Here is a 12752-nt window from a genome sequence, read left to right on the forward strand (position 1 = left end):
TCGGCACCAATGGGTGCCACTTTGCATATCCAGGCCCTGCTCAGGGGTTGTTGTGTCATGCGAACCTGGCAGGCTGTTCTACAGTTACATGAGGGTTGTTTAACTCTCGCATAACCCACGTTCACCGGGTTTGCACAACACGACAACCCCTGAGTGGGGACTGGATATGGAAAAGAGTGGCTGCACACATACATCACTGTGTGTTAAATAGCCCATGATGAACTGTGCCACCATGTCTGAACCAGCCAGTGAGTTGAACATGCTGCTACCCAAACCAGTGGCTGCAAAAGTATACAAAGGCCTTGTCATTAGAAGTGTATATCTGTGCTTGATTTGTTCCATTATTTTTTCTTTTTAATAAACAATGGAGAACACATTTTTCTTTCTTCTCTAAGCCACTGTTTATCCTGACTAATCCAGAAGCTCACAGAGATGTATTGTTCCAATAGGAAGAGCTCAGTGGTTATGCAAGGTACATGGAACACTCTTAGGAAGGACCATATAAGTACATGTTAAGCATTCTTATTAAGCAGGGATCATTTTGTTGTGATGGACCAGGCATTCATTTTTTTTCTTAGTCAAGAAGTACAGTCACCTGAAAGGTTCTGACTCATGTACATCCAAGGCTGCCCCTCGTATCCTGCCTTCCTTCAGGGCTTGTGCAAGTGCTTTTTCATCTACAAGCCCTCCCCGAGCTGTGTTCACAAGGAAGGCCCCTTGTCGCATCTGCAGGAAGTTAAAAGGATGAAGCACAAAGTAATCCATGAAATAAAATTCTTGTGACAGACTTCTATGCTGGAAGGAACCATCTATGATTAGAGAAGTCCACAGAAAATGTCAACCTTGTTTCAAAATAAAGTAAAATTTTCATTAAGAAAGTGGAACACCTCCAAAACACTGTAAAATATGACAAAATGTATTTTATAAGTGAGTTTCTCACCACTGAATCTTTCAAAAATATAAATGTCTAGGTCAAACAGACAAAACTGCACTTTTATTATGAGTAAACTGAACTAAGCTGAAGGAAACACTGAGTATTAAATGGAATCATTTTTGTATTTGAAACATGTAGGTGCTGGGGAAACCTTTTAGAAAATGACTTTAAAAACTGTCCATCTAGTTAACATGATTTTAAATTTACGTTCTATGTATTGCATTGAAGTCTGCCTACAACTTCAAGGATTAATCATTGAAGAACTGCCATGGCCCTGTCTAGGAAAAACTTCGAGAAAATGCATATACTGTTTTCTCTAACTTTCACAAGCAATTGCACTATTTTAAAAAGTAAATTTGCAGAAATTACTAAAAATGAATAGTGTGAAATTATAAGCACCAGTTAGAATGTGTTTGCTTACTGATACAAGTCCGTAACTTTCTGCTTGCCATAACATATCAATATGAGAATAATAGAAACATTCTCAGTTTACAACATATTACAGCAAAGCAGTCAATGTAAAAATAATAAGTAACATATTAATAACTTATGAAAACACCTTTACATTCCACCTTTAGTGAAGTGAAAATTTTTCAGGACATAGACAATTGTAACTTTCAGTAACAGGCTAAACAGATTTCCTGTTTCACCAAGAACTTCTTAGGATTTTATAAATTTGCAAGACAATGTATCCTTTTACCTTTATATCTCTTTTGATTCTCTGCATAATATAAATACACATTTGAGTGTACTTTCTAGATGTACTCACCTCATACATTATGTTAACATTATTCCACAAATGGGCAGATTTTAATGCCGAGATTCATTGCTTGTTGAAACTAGTGAAGGGTGATCTTACCCTGAATGAACTCATTATTTACTCGGAAAGTAACAAATTCATCCATGTGAACTCAGATGACAATTCTCCTGTAATACGAACTCTCATTCCATGCATACGAGTTTTTGCACATGCACAATAGGGTGCATAAGGTGCATCGTGGGAGCTGTCGTTTGGAATCGCATAGTGCGGCATGACATCGTGCATCACCACGTTATGCCCCCTTTCAGTTTCCCTGAATATTAGTAGTTCTGTTCCCTAGGGGTTCACAGTCCCATTTAAAAATCAACATGTCCTGAAAATGCCTGCCAAAATACCTTGTCTAAAAATGGGCAATGAGGAGCCTAGAAACTACTCCATATTCTGGGCTCCACATCCAAAAAACCCCTCTTGCTTCCACCCAGCACCACACATGTTCTGGCATGGCAGGGGGCAGAAAACAGGACCTCAGCAATGGAACGGAATTCTCAGAGAGGACCAAACAGGAAGAGGAGATCCTTAAGGTCTTGTGGCAGAAGTTTCCAGACTGGAGCCCGCTTTATCAGATGAATAGTCAGATAATTAGACCTCAGAGGAGTTACTGCATAATCCAGCTATTAGAATATGACAGTCCTCCATCTGCAGGACAAAGATGGAAAATTGTTATTTTCATTGGTCAGGATTTGCTTCCGATTCTCTGAGATCGTAAAGTTATGGCTCTAAATACTCTGGGCAATTTGCAAATATTTCTGGGCAAATTTGCAAATATTTCAGTCAAAGCCAACCTTCTTTTGTGTACTATCCTTCACAAGTGGTCTCCCCCCAAAATGAGTGTGGGGGTGAGTGGGTTGAGTTTGTGAGTGCTACCACTGAACACAAGGGGGCACTAGCCACTCATTACACAAAAATATTCTCTGAATTACGAAGTGCAGAAATTTTCGCACCATGCAATTTTTGATCTTTAGGTACACAGGTAACTAAAGATCACTGCTGTAAGTCACAAGAGCAGGATATATTGTTTACTCACCAAGCAGAACCTATTAACAAACAAAACAGGCAAAATTGATCTTAGTATGAATATACATATTTGAAGGGCAAAATTTTCACCTGTGAGACAGATAGTAAAACTATATCTGCAACATGCGGATAATGTTACTGCCCTGCCTTGTGGGGCTGTTATAAGGATTTCTAAGATAATATCCATGAAGTGCTTCAAACACACAAAAATTGCTATATAAGTGCTGCTTATTATTCTCATTTAATCTGATAGATACTTACCTGTTTAATGGTGAAGTCATTGATAAGATGATGATTGTGTTCATTTAGGCTGCAGTGGAGAGTGACGCAGTCGCTGTGAAACAGCAGATCCTGCAGAGTGCTCACCCGCTGAAGTCCAAGAGCACGTTCAATGCCATCGGAGAGGTACGGGTCATAGAAAATGACATTGAAGCCAAAGGCCTTTGCACGTAGTGCAACTGCTTGCCCAACTCGTCCTGAAAAAGAGGTATTTCACAGAAATGTAATCAGGCAGATGTAAAGCAACCTACTGTCCACAAATAGATCGGCTTTGGATGCAATGCTAAACAATGGTTTAGCTTAACGTGTAAGAACTTTGGGGTTGCACGTTCCTCCTCTTCTCTCTGACCCTGATCTGGCTACAAGGAGATCAGAAGCTTTCACTTTTCTTTTCAGTTGACTGTGATTTATCATTATGTCCAAGCTTGAAATTGTGGTAAATCTTAAAAATGGTTTAGAGAAACAAACTGGGATCATAAAGCATGGTTTGAAGATGGTTTCCTCTAAACCATATTTAAGACTGATCACGATTTCTCCAGGCTGCCTAAAGCTGTGCATGCAATGGTAATTAATCTCTTGGATGAGAGAAGACTGGAAAAAATAAACAGAAATGCTGACCAGATGGAACTTCATATTGATCAATTTTATTCTAATCAAAATGGGAGTACAATTTTAAGTGTTGGAAATACAATTGCTACAGATCATGCATTTCCACTGATTTTATTAGGGATCTTGACAAAATGCCAGTGAATATGCTTAACTTAAAAACAAACTTGTTCTGTGAAGAAGAGCCAACAAGACAATATCTAGCACCCATAATTCAGTCCTAGAAGGAAACAAAATCTGATAATTCTTCTAAATTGGCATACCTAACCCGATAATGCCCAGGGTCTCCCCTCTGATTCTTGCAGCTCCAGAAGCAACTTCCCGGATCTGCTCCACACTCTGCACTCGTGTGCCTTCTCGCAAGGCCTGATGAAGCCAGGTGGTTCGTCTGTACAGGTTCAAGATGTGGCACATTGTGGAGTCTGCTGTCTCTTCTACTGATGCAGCTGGAACATTACATACTGCAATCCCTTAAATAATAAAGGGCCATGAGTGAGATTTCATACAATCTCATTATAAACTCTCCTACAACCCTCCCTCAAAAGCAACTCTAGGAAGTAAATAGTTTTAAAGCCAAGGACATTCAACTACAGTTGAAACACTAGATAGATTGGGCTGGATCCAGAGCAAGTTAATTACACTAAGATCATACCAATTAAGGGGATGATTAACTTTTCACACTTATTTCAATGGGACCCAGGTGCAATTAACTTGTTCTGGATCTAACCTTCTGTTGCCCTCTCCAACTCAGCATACAATTATCTATGCATGAGGTTCTTCATCAAGATAGAAGGACTCCATTTTACTTTAAAGTAACACTTCATGGTTAAACTAAAAAACACATTTAAGGAGTGCTCAAGATGTACTTTAAAAGCGTTACCTAACCAAAACAACTTTATACTTTAAACATTTAAAATGAGTACATGGAGCTAGCTTCAAAATGGACATCCTCTAACTTCACAGTAATGCAAACTGTCTGCTTGGTGCCTAACTTTCCAATTTTTACTTTGCTTCACAACATTTTCACTCTCAGAAAAAGCCATCTCAATAATTAAAACGTGCCTTTTCAAACAGTCACAGAGCCCAGACTGGCATTCTGGAACACTGAATACATAGAAACTGCAATGGTATACAAAGCTTCGATATCCCTTTTAAAGGGAATATAGACTATAAGGGCTGCTTTTGATTTCTACCCAGTATGTTCAGTTGTGCACTGTATTTCTATGCACAACACAGAAATTGTATGGCTAGAACAGCAGAAGTTTCAGAGTTAAATCAAAAATAGATGTTGCACAAATTTAACATCACTTACTGTACAATCCTGTACATGTCTACGCAGAAGGAAATACCACTGGGTTCAATAGGGCTTTCTCCCAGGTACACAGGTATAGGATTGGAGCCTAAGGGCGCAATTCTATGCATGTTTAGACAGAAAAAAGTTCTACAATTGCCAGCATGCCCAATGTTTCTGTCTAAACATGCATAGGATTGCACCCTAAATGGCTTAAATCCAGTGTACCGCTAGTGGATGAAATTGCTGTGCTAGCAGAGCTCCACTGCCTTTTTCTGTTGTGCAAGTGGTTGTGCAGGTGCTAGCAGACCACTTTGCAAACCTAAGATCTGCAAGCGGTTGCGCAAGCGGAATTCTAGTTAGATTCTCCCCTTGCATATAGTTTGGTTTATGCTCAGTTTAAAAGATCTTTCCATTACCGGAAGTCAATTTGGTTGGTTGGTTGGTGTAGGACAAATACAACTCTCTAGTCTCTATTTGTAGCTTTTCCTCTGGAATGATTGGTGTCATTATAAGAGTGTGCATGCACACAGATAATAAATCCCAGGAACAGATCTCTCCAGTGGAGTTAACTCAAATCCTTGTAGAACTAGGATTTCAAAGTATTTTCTGCACTGTCGTTGCAATAAATTAAATTCTAAATAACCCTGCACATATAAAACTATTATTTTGTGCTTCTTGTATTGACCTGGTTGCCCCAGGCAAACCAGGTATGGCTATTGGAATGTGTGATTTTCCAACTAGACTTTTGGCATGTCTTAAACCTCTTTCTGGGTGTCTCCAGAGTGTCACTGAAAAAGAAGTGCCTGAGAAATCTTTTTCAGGTGCCTGAAAAATCTTTTATTATGCCCAACACATTTCGGAAAGGACTTTCCATCTTCAGGGGCTGCTTATCTTTCTCTAAATGCGTCACAAAGAATCCTTCCAGTGCTTCTTCTGTTTTAAAATGCTTATGATGAGCATTTTAAGACAGAAGGAGCATTGGAAAGATTCTTGGCAACACGTTTAGAAAAAGATAAGTGGCCCCTGAGGAACTAATGTCCTTTCCAAAATAGGTTGGGCATAATGAAATTTGTTTCAGGCACCTGAGAATATTTCTTTTTTGTTTTGGGACACATCAGTGCATTCCCCTCTTGCTGTTTCCAGAGTGTCACTGAACAACTCCTGGGGGCCACCTCGAACCATCACCTTTCCCTCTTCTTCAGTATCTTTATGAATTAAGCTATGTTCTGGCCCACACAGCTATTGGTGATAGATAATTAAAAGGTCTAGCCTCCCTGTTAATTCTGTTCAATCTCTCATTGGCTTTTGATACCATCGACCATGGTATCCTCCTGGATCGACTCCGTGGGATGGGCACTAGAGGCACTGCATTACAGTGGTTCCGGTCCTACCTGTGGGGTCGATTTCGGAGAGTAACCTTGGGTGACCATTCTTCAGCCCCTTGGCAATCGAGCTACGGGGTTCCACAGGGCACCATCTTGTTCCCAGTGTTGTTCAACATCTATATGAAGCCGCTGGGAGCGGTCATTCAGGGATTTGGAGCCAAGGGCCATCAATATGCTGATAATACACAGCTCTATCTCCCTGCGGCATCCGAATCAGGTGAGGCTGTGCACGTCCTGAATCAGTGCCTAGACTCAGTGATGGACTGGATGAGGGCCATTAAACTGAAGCTGAATCCTAGCTAGACAGAAGCTCTGTGGGTGAGTGGTTCCCGGGTCCAGGAGACAGGCTCACTGCCTGTTCTGGATGGGGTTGCGCTCCCTCTGGAAGATCAGGTCCACAGCCTGGGGGTACTCCAGATCCATCACTGCCCAAGTGGCCATGGCAGCTCGGAGTGCCTTTTACCAGCTTTGCCTGGTTTGCCAGCTAACGGCCTCTCCTGGATAGGGATAGCTTGGCCATAGTGGTACAGGCACTAGTAACCTCAAAACTGGATTACTGCAATGCGCTCTATGTGGGGCTGCCCTTAAGGCTGCCCCAGAAGCTGGAGCTAGTGCAGAATGCAGCAGCTCGGCTGTTGTCAGAACCTGCCCCTTTTCAGCATGCAGCTCCTTTGATGAGAAACTGCACTGGCTGCCTATTCGCTACCAAGCTAGGTTTGTTTTAGTAGTAGTGTATAAAGCCCTAAACAACTTTAGCCCAGGATACATTCTCCCTTATCAACAGCACCTTCTCCCTTATCAACCTGTCACTGAGGTCATCAGATGGGATGCCCCTGGTGGCTCCATATGTCCCTATGGCCCTATCTGAGTCCACCCAGAGAAGAGCCTTCAGTGTGGTGGCCCCCTTTCTGTGGAACTCCCTGCCTCTGGAGGTCAGGCAGGCACCAACACTGTGTTGTGTTAGACACCTCCTGAAAACATCTTTATTTCAATGAGCTTTTCTTGATTGACCAGCCATGGTTTTTATTGGTATTGTTTTTAAAAAACAAATTTAACATGGTGCTTTATTCTTATTTTTAAAATCTTTTATTGTTCACTGCTCCAGAATCTGTTTAGATGTGGATCGGTACATAAATGTTGTAAGTAAGTGTGTGTCTGTGTGTGTGTGTGTGTATGTGTGTGTATATATATATATATATATATATATATATATGCAGCCCCTACCTGCACATAATCTAAAATGAGAATGGGTCAGGGGAATGAAGGGGCCATGGAAGCAAATCTGGAGGGGAGAGTGGAACTGGATGTGAGCAGTTGCTCTAGGGGCCAGAGCCTTCTTCGTTCATCTGCCTGAGCTTTCTAGAATGCTCCAAGGCTGTAATTTGAGCAGACACAATCCTGGCCTGTGGCACTGCAAAGACGACACAATAAATTTTCAATGCATCTGTGCTACACTTACTGGCAATTTTGTCATAAGAAAGGTGCTTTTAACTTACAAAGTGTTTTATAGTCTTTAATTCAGGCCTGTAGCCAGATGCTTTGTTGTGTGTGAGGAACAAAGGTTACAGTGGAGAGGGCTGCAAGTAGCTTAACATATTTACATGGAACTTATTGAATTAACTTCAATAAAATAACATTTCAATGTTACGTGTGAGGTTAATGCAAGATTTGCCTGCAATCTGTAATGCCAAGTCTTGGTTACCAGATTTTGACATAAAATTTCAAATATGTGAATGAATGCAGTACCTAAATCCCCAGCAGATTTAATATCAATGTTATCAAAACCACTTCCAATTCGAACAATTATTCGAAGTGCTTTAAACTTCTCCAGATCTTCACGAGTTAAAGTGATGGTGTGATACATCAGGGCACCCACTGCTTCATTTAGTACCTGGAAAACAAGACATGTGCAATTCAATTGACTTTCTTTCCAAAAATCAGACAAACCAAAACTTAGGACTGCTTGGTATAAGTGACAGAGTCCAGCAAATACTAGCCAAATGGCCAAACGATCAGCGCTGGTGATAGTTCGGTCACCTGCCAAGTGATAAGGAGGAATTTAACACATAAGGTGGAGATGTGGTAGCATGGTGGTAAATTAGTGCCTGAACGCACTTTCTGTTACGCCTAAGTCCATGAGACCTAAGCACATACCTGTGTGCTTGTTTCCAAAGGGAGCTGTGTACGAATACTACATTTTGCTGGTTCTGCCTGAGCTAACCAAACAGTGTACAGAGGCCCCTCTACTCCCACCAACTTTAACAAACAGAAGAGCATCAGAAACAACTAAGCCCATGTTACCCAAACCAGAGGAACCATTGTTATGGTAATGTCTGTATCTGCAACCTCCAAGAACATCATTAAGTGATTCGGTGTTATCAATACGCACTCAGGACTCCCACTGGCATGCAGCTTGAATTTGTTACCAAGAGCAGTAGTACACCACTGGCTCTGACTGTGTTGTACAAATCCACTAGCGCTCCAACCCTCACTTCAAGGATCAGACGTCCACCTCATGAGTGACCCCCACATGAGAGAACAAGAGGGCAGAAAACAGGCTTGCAGCACCTATGTTGTGCCTAGTGCAATTCAAATGGTGGCACAGCCTGTTTGTTTGAAATGACTTATTGCAAAAAACCTGTCATCTCTTACGTATCCATCATTATTAGTCACAAATAACATCTGTGTTTTCTTCTCAGGAAAGGCAGTTCCTCCTGCTGATCGCTAACCTATCTCTCACCTAACAATCTACTGTTCTCAAAAAACAAACAAACCCCATTTCAACTTCAGGGTCGTTTTAATTTCAGACACTTGATCTAATGGCTTTATGGGCTGTTTAAGATACACATAATATGAGGTCAACCTTGAAGAAGTAGCAAGTTCACGTCATATTCGGGGTTCTGCAATATTCATTTTTATTTGCATGCCTACCTTTTTGCTAGAAAAGTAATTAATAATTACACAGATTTCATGTTAGGCACTCTAACTCAAGGGTAGGCAGAACATCAACTACAATCTGCAGGTCAACTAGTAGATTATTTGCAGTGGACTGCTGGGTTTTGCAATACCTTCCTTCCCCCATGGGGAAGACTGCACATTCTCAGGTCCATTTTACTTGCCGGTATCAGCAGAATGTCTCTGTGTAGCATGAACATTCATTCACCCTTTACAGAACATCCTCATTGATCGGGGAGGTGAGAAGAGTGCTATAAAGCAGGAACAGGAACCTCTAAGGTAGTCTCCAGTTCTTTCCAGATATCCTCCCCAACTCAATCTTCTGAACACAGAGGTTGTCTTGCTCTGTAATCTGTCTTTTCTCGCCACTACTCACCAATCCCACCTCCCAACTTTTGGGGTTAGTTTTGTATTGCGTTTCTGGAGGGGATGCCCAGCAAAGCTTTCTTTAAGCATCACAAATCATTTCTACTTTTGTGCTTTCATATAAATTCCCCCTTATCCTCATTTCTGCCTCTGGTTCTAATCTTGTTTTTTGTTCCCTCTCAAAGTGACTAAATGCTATTTGACTGTAAGGCAGAGATTATAGGTTTTGCCGTTTCTGTCCAACCTTCTAAAAGGGTTAGACATACACACGAAAATCCCAGGGTGGTTTTTTGTTGTTGTTGTTTTTAATGAAAGATAATTGTGCTGTGCAAACAACACTAAGTCCTTGAAAGTAAGCTTGAAGTTCTAAGAACCCAGTCTTAGGCATGGATTGGTTTCTTCAGATGGAGGCCCCACTGCATTCCATGGGCTTTAACCCCAAGCACGTGCTCACAGAATGGCAGCCTGGTCTTCTCATTTAAGCAGCAGTGTTGAGAAAGTGTTCGGTCATGGGCTGATCTCCTATGTGCATTTACTTGGGGACTCATTATAGTGATCCTAAATCTACACACACTTTACACCCATTTTCTTTATGTTGTTTAAGGTGGCAAAAATGCATCATGTCAGTTCCTCCTGTATACATTTGGCAATTTAAGTGAACAGGGGGCTCTGGACCAGGTGCCCACCGCAAAAGCTAAGTTGGTTCATTCTGTGATGCAAGGTTCATTTGCTGTAACTTCCTGATAAATCTCAGACTTAAAATTTCAGCCTCATCAATGGTAAAATTATCTGTCTCTGAGATGCATTGTTCCCTACTTGCAAAACAGAACTTTGTTCTTAACAAAAATGACAGAAATGGTACATTAAAAACAAGAAATAAATCTCTGCTATGGATTCAGTGCTGGCCTTGGGTTAATTACTTATCTCTCAGCCTCAGTGTTCCTTCCCTGTAAAATGGGAACATGAACTGATTGCCTTTGACTACATCTTTATGCTGCTCACATGGTGCATTTTGGGATTTGATATGTGAATTCCTCATTTGTAGCAACTCAGATGTGGAGTATAAGCAGGTCACAACAGTGTATGGCTCATGGGTGGAGGAGATTATTGTGACTGGCTCTGCCCCCTGAGCCATTGTTTTGTGACCAGTTCATGTTGATGGACCAGGGAATCCCAGTAAAAAAATAAAGTAGGTAACACGAGCCTAAAGTCTGTTCACCCCTGCTTTAACTAGCTCAGTAAAAAAGGAACACTCCTTCCCCAGTCAGATCTTGATGCTCCTGGGCCAAGCGCCCATTCCTCAGCCACCCCACCCAACCTTATAGTTTCTCAAATGCAGATGGATTCTCCTTTACTACTCATTCTCACTGCCAAGTCAGGTATCCCTCACTGGGGTCCCAGCTAAACCCTCTTTTGCCACTTCTCTTAACAAGCCCTGCCCTCTGGGCCCCAGTGAATAGTCGATAATAATCCCCAGTCATGTCAGAAACTCAACCCCAGATCCCATCTTCCTCCTCCAACTCCACCACCATCATGGCCTGTTAATAAGTGGAGTCCTGACGGATCAGACCAAGGATCCACCTAGACCACAAGATTTCAGAATTAAGTATGCTAGGCAGTGGATATCATGATCAGCCCTAAAGAAGCAAGTTCCTTGATGCATTACTTCTGCATCTCACCAATTCAGGAAGTAGAAAAAGGTAGAGCTGATTTAAATACGGGAAGAATAAAATCACTTTTTTCAAGGAAGTACAGCTGGAATTATTGCCTGCCCCCCCGACGCAGATCAAGGACAGCAATAATTGCGGACAACCTGCCAATTTGCTCTGTCATCCTGAAATTGTCACCAAGTTAACTCACCAAAGAGCAAAGGGTTTTCAGAGTGAATGCTCAATTCATTCCCTCCAATCCACTTAACAGCAAGATAAAACAAAGCACTAAGTATTTCTTTCTTTGTAAGACTCTTAGAAGACCATTACAAAGACCATTATTCAGTTTCACTGAAACTTGCATTTTGCAGAAAGAACAACCTATCTTTTCACCCACGTGTGCATGCATAATCTATTCCTAGAATTGAACCAAAATGCTTCCCCGCCCTTAATTTTGCCACCTGTAGACTGCAAACAGGACTCTCAGTAACTTTTCATGGGGGCCCTGCAAAAAAAAAAAAAAAAAGTGAAGTATTTCTGCAGTTTACTGTCAGTGATGCCTACATTCCCAATTGTTTCTTGGCAATAATTTTTCCTTCCACTAGTTCCCACATGATGCCACAGTGAGTGCAGAAAACATTGCCCTCACTCCAATTTAGCTTCATAATGACTCCACACTGCAAGCTTGGTCTATGCAATAACATCTTAAAGACAATTCAGAGTGAAGACAATGGTTTCTGTCTTCTGGTGTCATGTTTTTAGGGTGGGGGGGAATCAACTAGGGAGAAATGGTGTAGAGCAGAAGTAGAGAACACAGTCACTGCTGCCATCAGAAACATGAACAGGCAGCAAAGGTGAGCAAGATAAATTTTGTTAAACCTTCCCAAACGATAGTCCTCCTTTCAAGCTGAAAAAGTTAGCTGTAGAACATTTGGCTGAGCCTTAGTGCCCCTTTCAAGTGTCAAGCCAGGCAGGGGAAGCCTTAGATGGATAGCAGGGAGTGGGGAGAGCAGTAGTTGGGACTACTGTAATTATGCAGCATATTTTTCATTGTACTGCAAAGTTTCAAAAGTGACATTTTGGTTAAAGACATTGTCAACCAAAATGCAAAAGAAGACATAACCAGCAATATGATCTGTGCGTGTGTAACACACACACACACACACAGAGGAAAGCAAGCACCTTAAAAATTGACGTATTCATGCAAGGTTTAACACAGGAATAGTCTTCAGAAAATAGAGTAATGAATATCCTTTATGCAACCCTTTTCCTATGTAATTAAATGTTTTCTTGGGGTACTGTTAGTACTATTGACTTTTCAATTTTACCCCCACAAAAGCATTACCATCTAATTCTCTCAATTATTTCACCAATTACATTAGGAAATACTATAGCAAACTACAAAAATCCATGGATTCCATATGCATTCCTGCATATCCCACCAATCCTT

At 41.3% G+C, this 12752-nt stretch overlaps 1 protein-coding gene across 17 annotated transcripts in view; it reads right to left on the reverse strand.

The window, feature by feature from the left end:
• CTBP1 (C-terminal binding protein 1) overlaps positions 1-12752 on the reverse strand; it is a 73153-nt gene that overhangs the window by 9432 nt on the left and 50969 nt on the right. For all 17 annotated transcript variants that reach the window (XM_084844980.1, XM_084844979.1, XM_084844993.1 and 14 more), the window contains 4 exons: positions 8079-8223; positions 3917-4123; positions 3030-3244; positions 596-726 (listed from right to left, as the gene is read on the reverse strand). In XM_084844980.1, the coding sequence (XP_084701106.1) occupies positions 596-726; positions 3030-3244; positions 3917-4123; positions 8079-8223 (698 nt within the window). The remainder of the gene's footprint in view (positions 1-595; positions 727-3029; positions 3245-3916; positions 4124-8078; positions 8224-12752) is intronic.

Source organism: Heloderma suspectum, chromosome 3, assembly GCF_057233095.1.
Source record: "Heloderma suspectum isolate Gila_16-S chromosome 3, 16-S_ref, whole genome shotgun sequence".
Taxonomy (NCBI): Eukaryota; Metazoa; Chordata; class Lepidosauria; order Squamata; family Helodermatidae; genus Heloderma; species Heloderma suspectum.